Genomic DNA, 20,462 nt, shown 5'->3' with positions numbered 1-20,462 from the left:
ATAAGGCAGTCAAGTGCTGAGGCCATTACTTTGTGTCTGGCAGACAGAGTGGTGTCGGGAGCCAAGTGGAAGTCACTGGACCCACTTTATTATCTATGGTGTGAGATTTATGTCAAGTGGTTAAGGGGAGGGGGCTTTGTTGTGTCTGTTTAAAAGTCCCCTTTTACCATGTGAACCATCCAGCAGAAAGGTCAGAGCGCTGATTATTTTCCCAGCCGCCTGCAAAGATTTTGTTCTTGCTGTCACCAAGTGTATGGGGAGCACTAATATTTGTTTTTGAGAAGTAAGCAAGAGGTCCTAAGAACAAGAAACCATCTGCTGATTAAGGGAATGGATGGCTGCGAAGTTCATATCATTTCTCTATAGGATTATTATTTGTGTGGATTATTGCCCTTTGCTCATTATGTTGTTTATGAAAACTTCACAATTAAATTTCCATATGTCAGAGGAAAGACCAGGCTGCCTGTCCTAAGGCAGAATAAGACATATGTTTTATTCCTTGACTAGAGGTTTTCTTGTTCATTTTATTTATGTTCATTTTCAGTAAAAGCGGGGTCAGATTTCTGACCCAGCAGATTGATTTTACAGATGAAACAATTGATAAAATGAAATGAATTTGCCGTTTATAAAACTTTCCTATTCTCCTACTCTTTACATTCCTCTATTATTGTGAATGGTAGAGACATTTTTGAACGCGATGAAGCAGATTTTTTTGTCAGATCAATTCACATACACCAATGTATCCTTGCACACAAATATTTGTCTACCAATTTTCATCTTTTACAACAAAACCTGATTGTCTGCCAGACTCTTCAGATGCTGTTTAGTTTATGTTAATGGAGCTTTTGATCTGTACACCATGAAAGCCTCCATACACATTAGATAGTCAGACGTAAAAATAAAAACACCTGACTCCCTCATACACGTGTACTGAGCCAAATATGTGTAATGAATGGAGATAGTCCATATCAGAGTCTTCTGGCAGGAGCCTATCTCTACACAACAAATATACTGCCCAGTTGAATTCCAACTTGCCTAAAGCTTATGGTAGAGAGTTATAAATGTTTTTGGTTGGGAGGAGAGGAGTATCTACAGAAACATCTCCTCTGTGCTGTTAAATAAACAGTTGACCCTCTTTAACCACAGCCAGACCACCCATAGTCCTAACTCGGGAAGCTGAAAGTAGGTAATTTACTGAAAAACAATGATCTTTCGGGTGCCAATGCCAACCTATTTCAAAGGTGGTAGAACTTAACTTCTATTTAATATCTAAATGATCAAATCAATATACTGGTGCCCAAATGTAATGCTATGCACATCACTAGTTGTCTAACTTCTGCTAACTACCGTAATTTAGATATATTTTCCCTTTAATCATCTCTCTGTGACTTAATGGAGCACATTTACTAAGGGTCAGCGGAACGCATTTCTGTCGGGTTTCCCAAATTTTTCAGTTTTGCGGCGCATTTAACTGTGGTTTGTGGAGCACGTGATCGGATTTGGCGCATCAGCGCCCGCTTTCACGCGACACAAATCGGGGGTGTGGATTCGGACAACGCATGAGATTTAAAATCTCAAATTGTGTCACAAGACATGCACTCACATATACCAGGAAGAAGAAGGTTAACTCTGGCGGACCTCAGCGCAGGAGCGACACATGCAGGATCTCGGGCGCACGATCTTAGTGAATCGCGCCAGACTTCATCTTCATCGGACCGTCCAGATCGGGGAACGCGACGGGGTAAGTAAATGTGCTCCAATGTATTGAGTAACACTAATAGCACACTACCCACAGTATGACTGAATGTCATCAGGAATGTGTGACTATTGGTGGCTGCAGTTCACACTATCACACAGCCCCCTGTGGTCACTGTATCAGGCCACTGTTACCTTTGAGGGACAACAGGAAAAGAATCCTAATTCGGGTAGAGCTCCAAGACTGGTAAGCAACACCTGACATGTGAGGCTCCCCGGAGAGATGTGCATGCAGGAACAAAAGGAGAAGAAATCCTCCGGCACTGCGTTTCTTCAGTAAAAAAGGTCAATTCTTTATTAGAAGCAAATAAAATCCACAAAGCAGGAAAAGACAGTCACTGACTGACACATTTCAAACTTTCTATCTCTTACTCATAGTGTTACCCTGGAGGATGCCAGATTATCTGGTGAAACTTGCTAAGGGGGCTAGTATGTTAATACATTTTTAGTTATGTTCCACCCCTTGAGCTCATTAGCATAATTTAAGAAGGTTGATTTTAGAAGGAAGAAGGCCATGGTTAACAAATGGTGACTGGATCTATGAGTTAGTGTCCTTGGTTTGCATGCTTGATTTTGATGGTAGATTTCCTTTGAGTTTTGCCATCTTGGAAATAGGTTGCCATTTGCCCCCAATGTAAAGATCATAGAAAAGCAACAACTAAGTGATGTCTTCTTTTTGTTATCAGACATAGGTAGGTAAGCTGCTTCCTGGACATGGATCTTCTTGATTCTTCTTGATCCAGTTGCTTCTTAACAGTGGTGACCATGGAACCTAAAACCAAAATTTGTGGTCTCATGTATTGGCTATGACACACAGCTATCACCATACAGTCACAACTGTCACATAGCCACATAAAACTACTGCCTGTCCCACAAAATAATCAATAGACAGTTACATTGATGGGATAAAAGAATCCAGTTTCCCTTTATGTTTTTGTCTTAAAAAACAAAAACGGTTGGGTTAGTTTATTGTGGTATGATATTATGGATCTATGAAAATGTCCAGCTATGAGGAGATTTTTTTTCTCTAAAAAAAAATGAGGAAACTCAATTCTTTATACATGGAAAAATGTTTGAAATGTGATGTTGTACTTGGATGAAAATTTTATCTATTAATAACAAAAAGCATTCCAAAAACAAGAAAAGAGAGAGGTTTGACTCCACCCTGGAAGCAGCCCAAGGACACAAAAGGAGATGCATGCACTTAAAGCTCACTTGTTTCTATAATTAATATCTGGTGCCACACGATGACCTATAGAAGGGCCTGACTGAACGAAATGACTTAATAGGAAGTAACCATATTCACTGACAGTGGAGGGGGGGGGGGCGTATTTCCTGAGACTGAGATGTTGTCATGGGGAATCTTTAGAATATCATGTTTTGTTGGAAAGAATATATAATGCTTTAATTCGATTTCATCTTCTATGTACCATATCTACGAATTATAAGCATCCATGACAGCTTTATGAGCTCTCTACCTCCTGGACTTTCACAGTCTGTCAAGAGGTACCAGAAAATAGAGTATAGAAGAAAAACAGTATGGTGGCTCCTTTTATTTTACCAATACTGAGCCTTTTGGAAGGAATTTTACCTCACTGACCTATTAGCCCCCCCCCTCTTCCTTTATAGAATCTGCGCTAAAGTCATATGCAAATGAGAAGGAGAAAGTCAGATTTTGCCTAAGATGAATTAAGTTTAGAGGCTGCAGATGGAATGTCAATTCAGACTTCCCCATCTATGGTTTTATAGCGCCTAGAAAGCTACTGCTGGTGTCATATTAAATATACCAATCTGTTCTTTCAGATCACATCAGGCAAAATATAGCTGTTCTCTGGTCATTTTCATATGAATTTGGAGGAGATTTTGTAGAAGAAGTAAACGAGTGACAATTCAAATAAGAGAGGGATTTCCAGAAAGGTTGCTAGTAGTTTAATGGAGTGAAATCGGATGGCAGGTTCCCTTTGATATGTGCTGCATATTGTCTCCAAGATATTTCTTCCTTGTATCCAAGACCCACTTAGCTTTTTGGATGTGCAGAAAAGCTTCATAAAGGAATTCAACCGTAAAATGTAAAGAAGGGATATTGAAGAGAATAATAGATGTAAAATGATCCATCTGCCTTTCCCTATTTGCTGTAGGCAAGCATCTAGAACCCTATCCGATACATACTACCCTCCATATATTGGGTTTACCATCCTTTTGGAATTGATTATTCTTTTTACATTTTAGCAGCTAATTTCTTCTACCTGCCATAAACTTTTATGTGACAGCTTTATAGAATGATACAACAATTATTCATGCCCTGTGGTTTAGACCACACACCATGTCCTGCAGGAAGTCATGGTTTTACTTCTCTGAAAATTGTAACCAAGTGTGAGAACAGTTTTCACGCCGGCAATGAGTGGAGTTTTTCGCATGATGTTGTCCCGCTTCACTCAATATTATTCTTTAAAATGAGTTCAAAAAGACCCGGAAAGGAAGGTTCCTGTGTGGCTAACTCGATGGAGCTTCAGTGCAGTGGAACATTGTAATTCTGGGAAGCGGAACAACAACAGGACACCTGCCATGGAGCAGAGACGTGTGTTTTTGTACCATACTCACGTTGGCTCACAAATCAACGTTAGGATTGCAAAATCACTGTTGTTTCTGCCTACTACTATGTAAAAGAGTCCTGAGATGAACCTGTCAGTGACGTGCGCAGTGGTTGAATATTGCTGATCACGGCACTTTTTATGTGAAGTGTTCTAAGTTAAATGTAAGCTTTGGAGGCTTTAGCAAGTTTCTGTGATTGTTTTTATTCCTTAGTTTTTGCATCCAGGATGGTGACTGGGGATTTAAAGCATACTTGACATTTTTAAATATTTTATTTCTTTATTCTCTCATTCACGCAGGATGACAACTTTAGGAAAAAGTAGTGACTTTTCCAGTTTTATGGATACGCGGCAAAAATTTTTTTTAACCCTTATTATTATAGACCAGAAAAGGGGCTTAAAGAAAATCTATCATTAAGCATGATAAATGAGGGGCACTTACACATAGATCCAGGCACCATGACAGTGGTAATATTCTTATATATGTTTTCCATGGCCTCCTTCCTGTAAAAATCAACTGTTTAAATTATGCTAATTAGCCTGAAGCGACACTTTGCCCTCCCACTGTGTCTTGAAACTTCCTCTACTGCAGTGAGATTACATCGGACAAAGGGAGAGGGAAGATTAAGACAGTCTAACACCCTGTTAAGCCACAGAACAGTGGGGCTCTGGTAAGATCCCGAGAGCCCTTCTGGCTCCTTAGCATAATTTTAAAAGTTGATTTTAGAGGAAGGAGGTCATGTCTGTGTCTGAGGCCATGTCCGTAATCGGACACGGCCGATAACATATGTGTTTCCATGCGAACACATGCGATTGGAAATCAACTCCCTGCGTCTTGCATTTAGACAACGCAAGACACCGGGTGCTGGTTGCCGATCGCATATGCAATCGGCCGTGAACTGCCCCCTGTGCCCCATGATTCAATTTCCAAACGGTCACATTTTTAAACATATTATAGAATTGCATGCATTACAAACGCCACATGTGACCGCATCCGAAATACATTTTTGTTGGAAGAAACCTTTCCAAAGTCTCTTGCTGATCGGTCTTTTCTGGCTTCTGGTACTTTTGGGACTGTCCACATGTATCTCTCCACCTGGTCTAACGTCAACCTGCTTCATCCAGGACACATACCATCTATACTATAGATATAGTTTGTTCAAATGTTACTGACCATATAAGGGTACGATTATACAGAAGCATTATCTAATATGGAAACACCAAAACACATGGTTAGTGGGTGGATAATTGACCAAAAATCTATTCACAGCCTCCCCGCTGTAGATTTAAGTCTTTGCAATTCTAAGGTTAAAATCTAGAGGCCAACCCACAGCTACATTTAAAACACTAAAGGCACCATTTATTATAGCATTTGTGACAGTTTTTTGTCTGACTATTCACTGAAAAGAATGTGCAAACTGCTTGAACATGTAGTTATAAAGTGTCTCCGCCAGTTTTGCAGCAACTCTTTGACCGGCAAGACAGAAAAAAAGTTGCACCAAAAGGGGCATGTTAGCGCTTAGTCAGATTTTTTGTCGCATTTATTACTGACCTGTGCCACAATTCTACAGCACTGGGAAAATGGTGAACACTTCCAGAGCAGTGCAGGGGGCCCCAGATTATTAAAGACCGTGCACCAATTTTATAGTAAGAATTAATAATAATCTTTGTATAGCGCCATCAAATTCCATTGCGCCTTACAAAATTTTGATGAATCTGGCGCACTCTGCACACTCCACAGGTAAACTGCACTAGTTTTGATAAATGTGGGTCTATGGGTTCTAAATCCTTATAGTTAAACATACTTACAAAAAATACTAGCAAAAAATATTAATATGAAGGAGCTCAAATAACCCATAAAAGTGGTTTGACTGCATTAGCAGACAATAACCCTACCAGAATGTAATAAAATAAAGAAAATAATAAAAAATCAGTTGTACAGTAAATATCATCCAAAACAAATGATACAGAGACATATGTATAAAAATGTCCTTACTGTAATTTCATGTGCCTCTAAAGCTCTCTACTCTTGGGTCATGACCACTTTGGGGGTCGATCCTTGGTCTTAGGCGACCCTTTCACAGGTTTCGCCTAACACTACCAGAAAAAACATATTTTTGATGGACTTAGGAACCGAGACACCGCTCCAGAACCGCAGTGAAGCCAGGAGTCCGCTCCCTATCTGTAGCATGGTGTGGCACCTCCCCTTACACTGGGGGAGGGGTAGACCTAGGGCAAGATTGTGCTTGTGTGATAACCCCCATAGAGAAGAGGAGACGATCATCACATGGACACAGTGCCAGGAGAGCGGGGACTTTTTTGGGCACGGTGCCAGCCAGAGCTACCTAAAGACGGTAGGCACACTTGGCAAATTGAAGACTTTAGTTTTGGTAGGTTATTCATTGCACAGTAATTCTTGGCATCTTAATTATATATGACCCCGATTTTTTTTCTGTGAAAGGAGTTACTCCCGATCACAAATGTGTTTAGGATTATGTTACATAACAGTAGCAAAATTACGGCATGAAGTAACAAGGAAATACATTTTATGGTTGGGGGTCACTCCAACATGAAGAAATGTATTAAAGCGTTACAGTGGCATTAGGAAGGTTGAGAACCGCTGCTCAAATTAATTGTTACCAATATCCTTTATTCCCAGAAGGTTTCTGCAACTGATGTGTAGTATGAGATGTTTCTACAAGGCAGACGTGTTCATAAGTAGTGATGTCACTTTTCCATACATCAGTCCTCTCACTAGGGCACATTAATTACAGGGTCACCGGAGTTCACACAAAATGCATTGTCCATCTATAAATGCAGCATGCGGCGATTCACTAAGATCGTGTGCCTGAAATCGTGAATGTGTAGCTCCCCTGCTTAGGTCCAACAGAGTTCACCATTTTTTTTGTGGTGCAATTTAAAGGGCTTGCGACACAATTTAAAAGTTAAATACCGCGCTCTGTCCCAATCAGTTGGACCGACCGACGGCACACCCCCTAATTAGGGTTGCATGGAAGCCAGCGCAGCTGTGCCACAAAAGGATTGCATGCGCCACAATCCCAGTGCACACACTTCTTAAATACCTGTACAAGCCGTTTTAGCCCCGAAAAAGGTGCACAGTCAGACAAAAGTGCGTAGTGCGACCCTTAGTAGCTGAGCCCCATTGTTTACTGTCTTTTTGACTGTTACACAAGTTTATAAAGAATGCAATTTATGTCTACCATCTAACCCATGTTGCCATTGCATTTTAAACCATATTAAGCTTTCCTACAAAACTTATTATTGAAGTTTTAAAGAAAAATATCTAAATTTGTTGTTATTAATTTGGCATCAATATGGTGGCGCTGTGATTCTAATTTCAGAAAACTGCTTAAAAAGCACACATGAAATAACACTTAACTTTTGGTGGAGCGAAAAAGGGACAAAAGAGGCATTGCTCCGCCTATCTCCCCACCCTCAAGCATAGTATATTATTAACCTCAATGGCTCCCCACACTGTACAATGCCCATTTCTTGTGACCAACTCCCCTACGGACCTATATAATAACCCCTCTTTATTTTATTGGTCTCATGTTCTCCATTCCCCTTGTATTGTGGCATCCTCTTCTCCATCCCCTCATATTGTGGCCTCCTTTTCTCCACCACCCCCCTTATATTGTTACCCTTGTTCACCATCCTCCACATATTGTGCCCTCCTGTCCTCCACCTTTCTCATATTGTGGCCTCTCTCCTCCATCCCCCTCATATTGTGTATTGTTGTGTTCCATCCCCCTCATATTGGGGGACATTTACTTAAAGTGTCAGTGTCTGCACTGGCTTTGTTACCGACCTGCTCTCGGAAAGAAGATACACATTTAATATTGTAGAGCTGTGCAGAGACATTTCTGGCGCCGAGACCATTTTCTGTCCCCGAGACCATTTTCTGTCCCTGGGACCGAAATCTGTCCCGAGCACCAGAAATGTGTCCAACAGTCCCTGCTAGACCAGTTTTCTTTTGGTCTACTTTCCGCCAGTTTACAGCGCCCAAAAATGGCTGTGACACATATTAATTCTGTCTGAGTTTCCACTCCGCCAAAGCCACGCCCCTTTTCGGAGAAGAGTCGGAGCAGACGGAAAAAGTCATTTTTTCTGTCCCCGACAGCTAATAAATAGGTCTGAGAGCAGAACATGTGGTGAGAGCGCCACAAAACTGGCGGAAACACCATAGTAAATGTCCCCCAATGTGTTTTGTGGCGTCCTGTCCTCCATCCCCCTCATTTTGTGGCCCCATGTCCTCTAACCCCCTAATATTGTGGCCTCCTCTTCTCCATCCCCCTCATATTGTAACCCCTGTCCTCAATCCCCCTCATTTTGTTGCCCCTGTTCCTAAATCTGTTTTATTGCATTTTAGGGACATGTCTTGCAGTATATGATCACTCACAAAGAGGTATAGTCCCCAAAATTGGCCTTAGAGTCTAGACATAGGGCAACAGGTAAAGCACATGTTTTTGTGGCAATACTTCCCTAAATTGGAAAGTTTGCATGGTTTGAGATGTAATATCCTTCTAAACAGATTACACTGTTCTTTTTATCTACTCTTGTGGCTCTTTTGTCTATTCTTGTGACATATTTTGTGAACGCTTGAAGTTTTCATTCTCATTATTGTGTCTTTTTCTTCAACAGCAAACTGTTCTCCGCCATGTCAGAATGGTGGCATGTGCCTTCGTCCACACCTCTGTGTTTGCAAACCAGGGACTAAAGGAAAAGTTTGTGAGGAGAAGGCAACCCAAGACACGTCTTCTACAGGTACACATACCCAGGGTGCAGGAGCTCCTGCCCCTCCACAGCGACCCATTCCTCAACAGGCAGCTCCACAGTCATTGCCAAAGAAGGTTCAAACATCTCCTGAGTCCACTCAAGGACAAGTAACACTAGCACTGAGGCAAAAGCCACATATCATCGTATCTCAGCCACAGTAAGTTTATAGCTGTCTTTCTATACTTCATATTTTTATAAGTCATACATATTCATGTTAAGGTTGGAAACTCTTTGAATGGCGCTCATACAGGAAATAGTGTAAAATGGTACTTAAAGGGGTTCTCCAGACATACCAAGTTAGGTCCTATCCTCAGGATAGGACCTAACTTGATGATTGCTAAGGGTTTCAGTGATGGGTCCCCCTCGGATCTCAGGAATGAGGGTCCGTTGCACCCCTGCTGCTCCGTTCATCTCTATGCCACTGACGAAGATTACCAAGCGCCATACTCGGCAATCTTCTTCAGGGCCATGAATAGAGCCGTCAGTGCATGCACGTCTGCAACCGACCCCTGTTTTCGAGAACCCATCACTGAGACCCCCACAGATAACTTGCTATGACTGGAGAACCCCTTTCAGTATGTTTTTCCCTGAGTGAAATATTGTGGTTGCATGACAGTCACATCAACTTGTGATGGCTATAGTTTCAAAATATATGTTAGAAAACATATTAAAATTACATTTTTTATTTTCCCCCTTTTACTAGAACACATGTAAAAAGAAATTTACATAAATGTTAATCTGTTGAAATATAAAAAATGTCTCATAAGGTTAATGAAGAAAAAAACATATGAAAATGTCTACCGAAATAGTATCTATCAGTGGGGGCGCCTTTCCACGTGGCGTTTTTCTTGCGTTTTTAAACGCATCCAAAACAAAAGTGGGAGGAGGGGTCTGCCTGCGTTTCATTGCAAGCGTATATGCGTTTTGGCCAAACCCCCTCCCACTTTCGTTTTGGATGCGTTTAAAAACACAAGAAAAACGCCATGTGGAAAGGCGCCCTAAGTGATAACTCCCAGGCATGAGATGACCACAAAGACCTTGTTCACACATTGCATTTCAATTGCAGTTTTAAACGGGAGAGGCTTGGCCTGATCGCATATGCATTTCCACTGAGTGATAAAGGTAATGTGAAGGAACATCACTCCACCGGGGGCCTTGCCCTTTCACACCCCTCCATGGCATAGAGGAGGCACTCACAAGAATATTTACAATTTCTTGCAGTTTGTTAGAAATAGAGATTATTTCACTGCTCCTATGCCAAAACACTGGTGTAGAAGCACCGATAAATGCCCCCCATGTGTTTTGTATACCAACAATGCAAAACACGTGGTACGCATTACCAATCATATGCGTTTCAGTGAAAACACATATGTGATTGGGCCAAGCTCCTCCGTGGTGTGTTTGAATTGCATTTCAAACTGAAATTGAAACACAACATGAAGCTCATACAGCTCACTAAGAAAGCTATGGATGTTTGAATATCGTGAAACAAAAAAAAAATCTTAAACTGGATTTAGGCTGCATTTACATGTTGCGTTTGGTTGGCGTTAACACATGGGTTTTCAAACACATCACAATTACATTGCTGTCAACATTGCGTTTACAAAATGCAAGTATTAACGCAACGCTGACAGATCTGTTAACTTAGCGTTAACAAACCCAAATGTCAACACAATGTTAATGCATGTGTTAATGTTGTGTTAACACATGCATTTTGTAAACACAATGTTGAGAATAATGGAATTAAGCAAATCTCTTCTCAGCTGTTGTGATGCGTTAAAAGCGCATGCGTGAATGCAGCCTCAGGGTGCGTTCACACGTTGCAGTTAAAACTGCATCGCAATCAGCTTTGAGGTGGTTTTAGGTGCAGTTTTGTCAATTGAACAGGTGAAAGACATGAACTGAACGGGTGAATTACATTTGTGGAGCAGGTTTCCACTTCAAAATCAAATTCACTCATTCAGTTCACATCTTTCACCTGTTCAATTGACAAAACTGCACCTAAAACCACCGCAAAGCTGATTGCGATGCAGTTTTAACTGCAACGTGTGAACGCACCCTGAGGGCGCGTTCACACGTTCCGCTATCGTCGCGTTCATATGAAACGCATATGTGATCGCCCCAAACTCCACGCCCTGTGCGCTAGCGTCACGTTATGAACGCGGCGCTAGCGGAACGTGTGAACGTGCCCTCAATCTTTGTACAACTTAAAAAATGCTCATTTGTGATGTTCAGGATCATACTTAGTTAAGGTTTTGAGTAATTTCAGCTGCACATTTTAATTTTGAGCCCATTTTTAATTTATAGTACCATGGAAAGCAGATGGTAAAAACAAAAATTAGCCCAGTCATTAAGGTTTTGAAGGTAATGGATGAGAGCATGATTTGTAGAAATTGTAAAAGCATCTTATAGAGTTGTTTCTCTCAACCCACAAGGGATCGTTCAAACAGTGAATTTTAGTTGCTTTTTGAAGCACATTATTGTTAACATTTGTGTCTACAAAAAATATTGTAACTGTGATGTTAACATACTTGTTAATATTGTGTTAACACATGCGTTTTGTTAACTTCATGTTAATACACGTGTAAATAAAACATATGTGTTATCGCATTGTTAACACATGCGTTAATGTCACGTTTACCATGTGTTTTGTAAATGCAGAGGTTAACAATAATGTAATTAGGCAAATCATCTCTCCTCAGCTGTTGTAATGCATTTCAAACGCAATGAAAACACAACCGAAACGCTCTGTGTGAATGCACTCTTAGTGGGGAGAAAGGGGCCATTAGTATAAATGAGTGGGGCACCAGGGGTCACCGTATATTGGAATACATATACAAATAGTGTAAGTCTTTAGTAGTGGGGAATGAGAGGTGGTAATATTGTATAGGAGGCACAGCGGGTATCAGTATTTATCATATAGTAGTGATATCACCCAGCACCGGTATAGAGAGTCACTGCATCTCAGTTGTATATGTGGCATAATTCTGTTGATGATGTCTTATGCTAAGAATTAGTTGAATCTTGAAATAAATTAAATTTCTGCAGAGTGCATAGTGTAGTGTCTATAATAGCAAAAGGCGTTAACGAAAAAAGGGTTAAAGTAGTAAAAGGTATTGAAAGGTACTCCGACAAGTATTAAATGACATAAAAATGCAGGTTTTCAAGGTCTGCTAATAAGTTTCTCTGTGTCCATAAGTTGTTTTTTTGTTATTTTGACAGTAGGGGGCAAACTTTAGTTTCCTTGTGTACTGCTTGGCACTGAGCACAGTTGCACACAACGCTCGGTCCACTTCTTAGTATAGTTTTGACAGACATTGGCCTGTACCATAATAGAGTGTACTGCTAGAGTAACCCTCCTTTATGGGTCTATCTATTTATCTATCGAATTATCCAAATCATGCTTGAGAAAGGTTGTTGGAATCACCGCAACGTCACCTTTCACATTTGTACTTATACTGAAATGCTGCCTATTTTTGGATTTATTTATTGGGATCCAAGCCATGGGACCTACGGCTGTGCACCCACTCTTCATTTTCTGTGCTGCTCTGGATTTTATTATATTAGCTATCTATCTATTTTTGTTCCATTGATCAAGGTTTGCGTTGACTTAGCATGTATACATCCTCAGGGGCAATATGCAATTCAGTCTTTGTCTAGATCTTGACATATGCACCAAACATGTCCAGAACCTTAAACCTGCCTCTTGTCAGAACTTGTGACAACCACAGGCAGTCCCTGGATTACGTACAAGGTTACTTCTCAAGTTGAATTTGTATGTAAGTTGGAACTGTATATTCTATAACTGTAGAAAATTATATTTTGGGAAATATATTGAAAATATTGAAAAATTTGAATTTTTTTGGGTCTCTGGCACAATTGGATTTTAAAAATGTTGGGTTGCCACAAGAGCCAGGATTAACAATAAAGCTTCATTACAGACACCTTTGATAACTGATACAGCTGTTTATTGTGGCCCAGGACTAAAGTACAGGAAATTACAATCATCCAGAGGTCCGTTTTGTAACTAGGGGGTCGTATGTAAGTCAGGTGTTCTTAAGTAGGGGACTGCCTGTACTGGATCATCGTTACTCATAAACACAGGGTAAACACCTCTTTACTTATATCACATGATTATTAGAAAAGTTCATTCAGAATTGTATTTTCACATGGAATTTAAGAGGAAGGAATTAAAAGGAATTTTAATTTAAGATAGATGATATCTCTACTTTTAAAGTCCCATATATTATGATGTTATCACTTTTGAGGCTGTACATCTGACATTCTATAGGATTCTTTCTCTGTGATGGACTATAGACTCCTGTATGTCTATGCATTATCCCTGACTTCTGGTATTGCTTTAGTGCCATCTACTGGGAAATATTCCACTAGCAAAGTTTTTTAAAACTTCCCTCAGTCTCTCATACCATGACACATATGTTAAAACCAGCAAATCATAAGGTCTCTTTGTCCAGGTAAGGATGAAAAACTTTGTCATTAGTCGTCTCCGGCTCATAAAAGAACTTTTTGAACATAATGCATGAATGTGACTCCAGAAATACTGGAGAAGAACTGATTCATCAGAAGCTTCGTGGCTTGGATTTCTATAGCCACATTATGACCCTGATATTTACTGCATTCTTTCCACCAGATCTTTCTAATTGAGATGAATCGCTATATGATTGCATTCATTTTACAGCTCGTAGCTTCACAGCCAAAATGCTGCCTGTGTCCAGTAAGTGATTACTTCATGGACTCATTGATTTCTTTTCCACACAATGAGCTGCCTCTCTTATTGGTTGAGTGCAAACCTCAATACCAGTTTTCCAGAGTATTCATCTGGAAAAATGAGGTCGGATCTGAGATGTCACTGGATGAGAATTGTTTCCAAAAGGAAAGTTACGTGTACCAAGAAGTAGGGTACAGAGGGTGCCGAGGTAGGGCGCACACTTTGCATGTATGGGTTCCTGTGGTGTGTCAGAAGCTAACAGTAATATAAATGACTGTTTGGGTATCCTGTTGCACATTTTTCACTCCTCCAATAAATGCTAATGTGCTCCTAATATCTGTGTGTTTGTTGTGTTAAACATGCATTCAATTGTGTGTGTAACATGTTATAGAGTGGAAGGAGCTCAGAGGTTTAATAATTAGTTTTATGCAAAAAAAATTAGTAGGTATATTGGGAAATGTGAATTAATTTTTATGAATATTTATTACTATTTTTTGTGTTTGAGTGTTTTTACCGTGAGGTCATAAAAGACCTATGGGAGACCTATGGGGTCTTATCAGACACAGCAGCTCTGATTAACCCCTTTAGACCGAGTGGTCACTTGACTGTATGGAGCCAGTGCCAGATGCTCTATTCACAGGCTGTTACAATGTGCAAGGAGCCCCTCCTACCAGTGGAGGATTAAGACATGGACCCTGGGCTGTAGAAATATTATACCCCATACAAGTCCAGGATTTACTTCATTGAGAGTTAGAGGATTCGCCCCTTCTGTCTGCTATCAATCCGTTATTTAAGGACCTTTGGAGGAAATAGCTCTTGTGTAGATGTGTATTGAGAGCAGGAACAGTTTGAGGATTTCATGGGTGAAAGCCTTTTTCAGTATAATATTTGGTTGGCGGTTTGGGTGGCAATGGGCCCTCTAGAAGGCTTGGGCCCCGGGCTACCACCTAAATTATAAACAACTACTGCTTCCCACTTCGTGCTGAAACTTCCTTTGCTGCGGTGAGATTACTTTAGGCAGAGGGAGGGGGGGGGGGGGTTAGTGCCGAGGGAGCAGGGGGTGGGTGAGACACAGACACACGGGCTCTGGTAACACTCCCAGAGCCTTTTAGGTTCATTAGTATAATTTTTGTTGATTTTAGAAGGAAGGAGGCCATGGATAACAAATATAAGAAGATTACCACAGTCACAGTGCCTGGATCTATGAGTAAGTGCCTCTAGTTTTTCGGTGCTTAGGTGTCCAGATGGTGGTCAGTATGCATCCATAGATAAATAATAATCACTGGACTCCTAAGCACAGATTATGAGGGATTTAAATCCATAGCAATATGAGTCTATTCAGCCAGTCATTCTATAACATGATAGCTGCAAAAAAGTTCCCTCATAGCTGTATGAACCATATGGACATATATGAAAACCCAGACTTTATATTCTTACCCACTGGAAAGAAGCAGAAAGACTCATCCACACCCAACGCCAATCCATTATACAACTCTCTCCTGACTCTTGTATTTGTGGGACTTGACTCCTTCTCTAAAACTCAAAGAACAATTATCTACTTTCTACTCTCTAACTAATCCTGACTAGGCTTCCCACAAATCTCTGTAGCAATTGAAGTTGCTATCTCTACAAATGCTTTGAAAAAGCCTTGGCCTACTGCAGTAACTCTTTATCTCCCATTTCAATACCCAATGGTCACTCGAGGCCAACAGCCCCAGCTTCATACCCTGATAACTAAATTGGAACCAGCCTAAACAATAACCTAATGATACTTTTTATCCGTCTGTTTACTTCTCTGCTTGAGTTTATCCTTAGTTTATGTCTGTCTATAATCACTTTATGTCGGACTGTGATTGGAACTGTACTTGATGATTCTGTGTTGAGCCTATTGGGCTTATGTTTGTGCTTATTGTTAAAAAATGTAATAAAATCTTTTTGAAAGAAAAAAAGTACTGTAAGTGCACATACATAACTATTTTGTGCTTGTGTTCTAGTACCTGCAAACCTCATATGGATATCAGAAACTAATGTGTGTATTTTACTGCTCATGACGTTCAAAGGAAAAATGTTCTCTTTGATAGTTTACAGTCAAGTTGTATAAGGATGGTGGCAGAGTTATTTTAGGAATAGTGGGTGAGTTAGAAAGCCTCCTACCCCAGTTATCCTGTATAAAAGTGGTCAAATTCAGCTGCTTTACATGGCACTTGCCACATTGTACAAATGTACATAAACTCCTAGCTGATGGAGATATTTGTCACGGAGAACCAGAAATAATCCTAATTTATTGAGAGATGGGGAACTGGTAATTTGTGCTTCTAACCATAGCACATATGAAAAGCAAGTCTTAAGGATTTTCCTCCATTATTTGTACATGTTTTGGGGAGTACAGCCTGTAGTTGATCCATTATTTAATATGAATCCAGATATGAAAAAGCTTTCAGGCTAAGCAACCTCAGATGATAAAAAGAGTTCCAAATTACCACAAATCTGTTTTTTAGGCTGTGGCACCATTAGTGTTATCACCAATACTACGGGCCATGGAAGTTGACAGTTGGTTGCAAGAAAACTTTCCTGACATGTTTTAGTACATAGTAAAAGTTCTCCTGATGGAGACAATTGCCAGTTAAGGTAGCCTTGCTGACATGTGGAGACTAATAGCCATTGATTCTCGGAACTCCTCTAGTGGAACATCAATGGCTAGAAGTTTCCGCTGCCAGCAAGGCAGCCTTATTTGGCAAAGTCTCTCACTCAACTAAACCAGTTACAGGTAGGAATCTGTACCTTCAGGAATAGATACACTGGTTTGGGAAAAGCACCTATTTAGAAATTAGGCCAATTTACACACCAAACTAAAATAATACAATCTTTATTTGAAATTTTTACACCATTATTACAGATATATTAAAATTCAAGGTAAGGGGGGGGGGGGGACATGCAGGTATCCATGGGAGCAAAGATGAAAAATCATCACATTAGATCAAATCAAATCACCGTGGGAACATTAATAAGGGGATAGGGGCGTCAAGTTCATAAATATACAATATTGCACTTTTTGTTCTTAATACAGCATATAGCCCAGTCACTTTATGTCTTTAAAGTGCTAGTGCAAATAGTTTATTGCCACAATGTCTCAACCAGTATGTCAAAGTGCTAGTGCATATCAAAACAATTTAGACATATGTCTCCATACTTAGATCAAAGTTCATTCAGAATAACGGAGAGAGCATTGCTTACCCCTGGTGTCTGGTATACCCCAAGTGTGCCACTGACAGAATACTCCCCGACGCGCATTTCAGCGCTAGCCTTCGTCTGGGGGAAAGTGTGATTTACTAGCAAGATCGGGTTTATATGTACCTTGTAGCCAATGGGCTGCACGGACCATCACCTGTGGACTCCAAATGTAATCCAAGCGGAACTATTGGGTGCACGCCGCACGGGGAAGCACCGCCTCCCGCCCGAGGTCCATCCCCGCTCACATGACCCGTCACGTGACGGGCCAATACAAATGGTGTAAATTGTTTGAGGAGATGGTGTATTATAACAAGTAAGAATATATTTAATGGTAGATATCACAAAACACTTCCTCTTCCCTATGTAACCCCAAGAGTGGTATTAATATACTGGTTTGGCTGTAATCCCACATCATGTCATTAGGATTCCTGAAAGCCATGCTTGATGGTAAGTGGGCTGCCTTACAAAAGAGGCAATGTTTTCCTTGTCCCATCTAGAAAACTTATTTGAACATTAGTAAATCTTTACAATTTCCGAAGAATGAAACATTATTCTTTGGACAACCCAACAGTAGACCAATGGAGCACTATATAGTCAGTGTGGCCTATGGGGCCCTGTTGATGTCCATTACTTCACGCTTCTGTCTCTTCTGTCATTTTCCTTGTTCTGCTCCATTTGGAAACCATTAGCAGTAATGTAAACTTCGCCTTATACAAGTGTTTGTTAAAACAGATGTCGATAGAGCTGACAGATCCTCTACTAAAGAATTTTACCAGCCCCACAAATTGCTTCACAAATAACAACTGCATAATGTGTAAGGTGTAATAATTATAATTCATTACAGATATTATTTTCCTTTTTTCTAGCGTTTAACAGAAAACTCAATACTTTTTTTTTTATACAAGAAAGGTTCTCAGTACATTGGAGGTGTGTCATCGTGCCTGGGCAAATATTACCAGACAATATTGTCCCTTTTCACAATGAAGAGGTACACAAAAAGAAACCCTGTCCTCCAGTGGTCACAGCCACACCCCCAGGACACAGAGAAGTAAATTTGCGTAGAGTAAAATTATTCTCTGAAATGTCAGATTCTGGAAAACAGTAAAGATGGTTTTTGTGGCTGTTCACATTTTATTTCTTCCGCATCCTGCTTGAAATGTATTGTTCCTTTTTAGGTTTTTTTGGATTACTTTATAGTGAGGCTATATTGTACATCTGTCAGCATCGCCTGTTATAAAATTTGTTTTTGCTCCATAGGGAGTTAATAATGGCTTCAGTATGGAATTCGAGGTTGTGACCTTGAGTAGGACTCTGCAAATCTTTGTTCACTTTGGTGTTGTAAATGCTTTGATGAGTCTCAGACTTCCAGAACATTATATAAAAGTGCAAAGGATTATACTTGTCACTAGTAATGTGCCTCAATATTTTGTCAAAGGCACAGGAGGGTGCACAGCCGCTTACACACTCTAGCTAGAAACATTATTATTTATCTATTTACAGTTCTGCAGTACTGGAGCTGGGTGGTCCATGCTGGCACCTTACTTTTTGGGATGTTTTCTATGTTAAAGTTTTTATTCTCTGTTTAAAAAAAACGGGTTCTTTCTAAACTTTGTTTGCAACTGAAGGCTAAGTTCACAACACCACTAGTTGTGCTGGTTATTCTATTCTGTTGTGGAAAAGAATAACGGGAAACTTAGACTACGGCTTCCGTTCTACCATCCTTTCCATACCATCCAAACTGGGTCTCCCATCCAATCCCATTGACTTGCATGTATGCCAAATTACCTTCCATGTGTTATTTTTTCCCCATAAATAATGGAAAAGTAGTGGTGGGTACCACCAACACTGGTGTAAACTTATCTTAATCTGGGTATATTGCACTGTAGCACAAACATCATGACGTCTGTGTATGAGGTAGGCACACTATTATGCCTGGTGTGACAGGTCTCAGGCTTCCCTACTAAGTTTCATGTTACCTATTAAAAATACCTTCCCCATTAGTTCTTGTACATATGTTGGAACATGATTGCTATGTATGAGAAATGGTTCTTTATATAAAGTATAGAAAGAAAAGTGGCTCCAGAAGTGACAAATGTAGTCGGGGTGCATTTTTCATGTAAGGAAGGCAATAAGCTAAGACTACTGGTTCTTAAATGTCATGCTTCACCAGCAGAATGATAAAGATGTAAGTATAGGTTTCCCCTTCATTGGGTAACATGCCATGGGTTACATTCTGTGTCTAGGGTAATTGATTTAAAAAGGAAACATTTTACTTGGGGGGAATTTCCTAGAATGGGTCCTTGTATGTAAGGATTGACCTCCACCGTTCTTCATATTTAATAGTAATAATATTTTGTTTGGGTATATCCCGCAGGTTGTATAGAAATAAAGTGTGGCTGGTTGAAGAGGAACATTTTATGGAATATTAGTTGTAACAAAGCGTAGAACTGTTTTCTTTTTTTGTAAAGAGTACATGTATTTCCTCAGATACAGTAGCTGCAAATCATTTTCCAATTAATAGACTTGTGTATTTTTTAAATTCACATATTAAAATTTGACAGTTAAGACCCTTAAATCCTGTTTAATATGATTTCCACAAAATAAAAAAAAAATATTTAGGAATAAAAGTCCCTTAAAGGACCTCTACTGCCAAAATCAAGGATTGTAAGCCAAGTACACTGATACTGTTGTGTGATCCTTCTGTTTTTAAGAAAAAAAAGCTTGAAAAATTATGCAAGCGAGTCTGAGGGCCTCCAGGCTCCATTAACACATACAGAGCCCTCAGGCTAATTTGCATAATTTGAAAGTCCTTTTTTGTAAAAATCCGGGCATATAAAGCTAAAAGAAGAGCAGATCCTGTCAGAGGGGACACACGCCAGTATGTCAGTGTGCTTGGTTTACAATAATTGATCCTGGTGGTAGGTGTCCTTTAAATTACATAGTTTTGTTGGAAAAAGTTAGAAAACTGATAAACAGTCTGGTCAAAGCAAAGCACTTGCAATTATCTTACCCTCTCCGCCACCTTCATGCCAGTGGGGCATAAATGGGGACCATAAAGAGAGTGGGTCGGCGCGGGGCATTACTGTTCTTGCGTCTGCGCACTCACTGCAGCCGACGACTTTTCATATATGCTGCGCCTGGTGTAGAAATAAACGCTGTGCAGCACCCCGCTGGATGCATCAAGAGGCTGAAGGCGCTTAAAGGGGTATTTTCATTTTGGCAAATTAATGTTATTGTTTGCATGATAAAAAACTTTACATTTTTCCAATATACTTTCTGTATCAATCCATCAAGGTTTTCAAGATCTCTGCTTGCTGTCATTCTATGGAAAGCTTCTATGTTTACTTCCAGTGGACAGA

The 20,462-nt window shown here is 40.1% G+C and overlaps 1 protein-coding gene across 4 annotated transcripts in view; it reads left to right on the top strand.

Moving 5' to 3' along the window:
- LTBP1 (latent transforming growth factor beta binding protein 1) overlaps positions 1-20,462 on the top strand; it is a 257,405-nt gene that overhangs the window by 59,733 nt on the left and 177,210 nt on the right. For all 4 annotated transcript variants that reach the window (XM_072140841.1, XM_072140839.1, XM_072140838.1 and 1 more), the window contains exon 3: positions 9,009-9,300. In XM_072140841.1, the coding sequence (XP_071996942.1) occupies positions 9,041-9,300 (260 nt within the window). In that variant the 5' untranslated portion in view covers positions 9,009-9,040. The remainder of the gene's footprint in view (positions 1-9,008; positions 9,301-20,462) is intronic.

Source organism: Engystomops pustulosus, chromosome 3, assembly GCF_040894005.1.
Source record: "Engystomops pustulosus chromosome 3, aEngPut4.maternal, whole genome shotgun sequence".
Lineage (NCBI taxonomy): Eukaryota > Metazoa > Chordata > Amphibia > Anura > Leptodactylidae > Engystomops > Engystomops pustulosus.
This window is presented reverse-complemented; position numbering and strand designations above follow the sequence as displayed.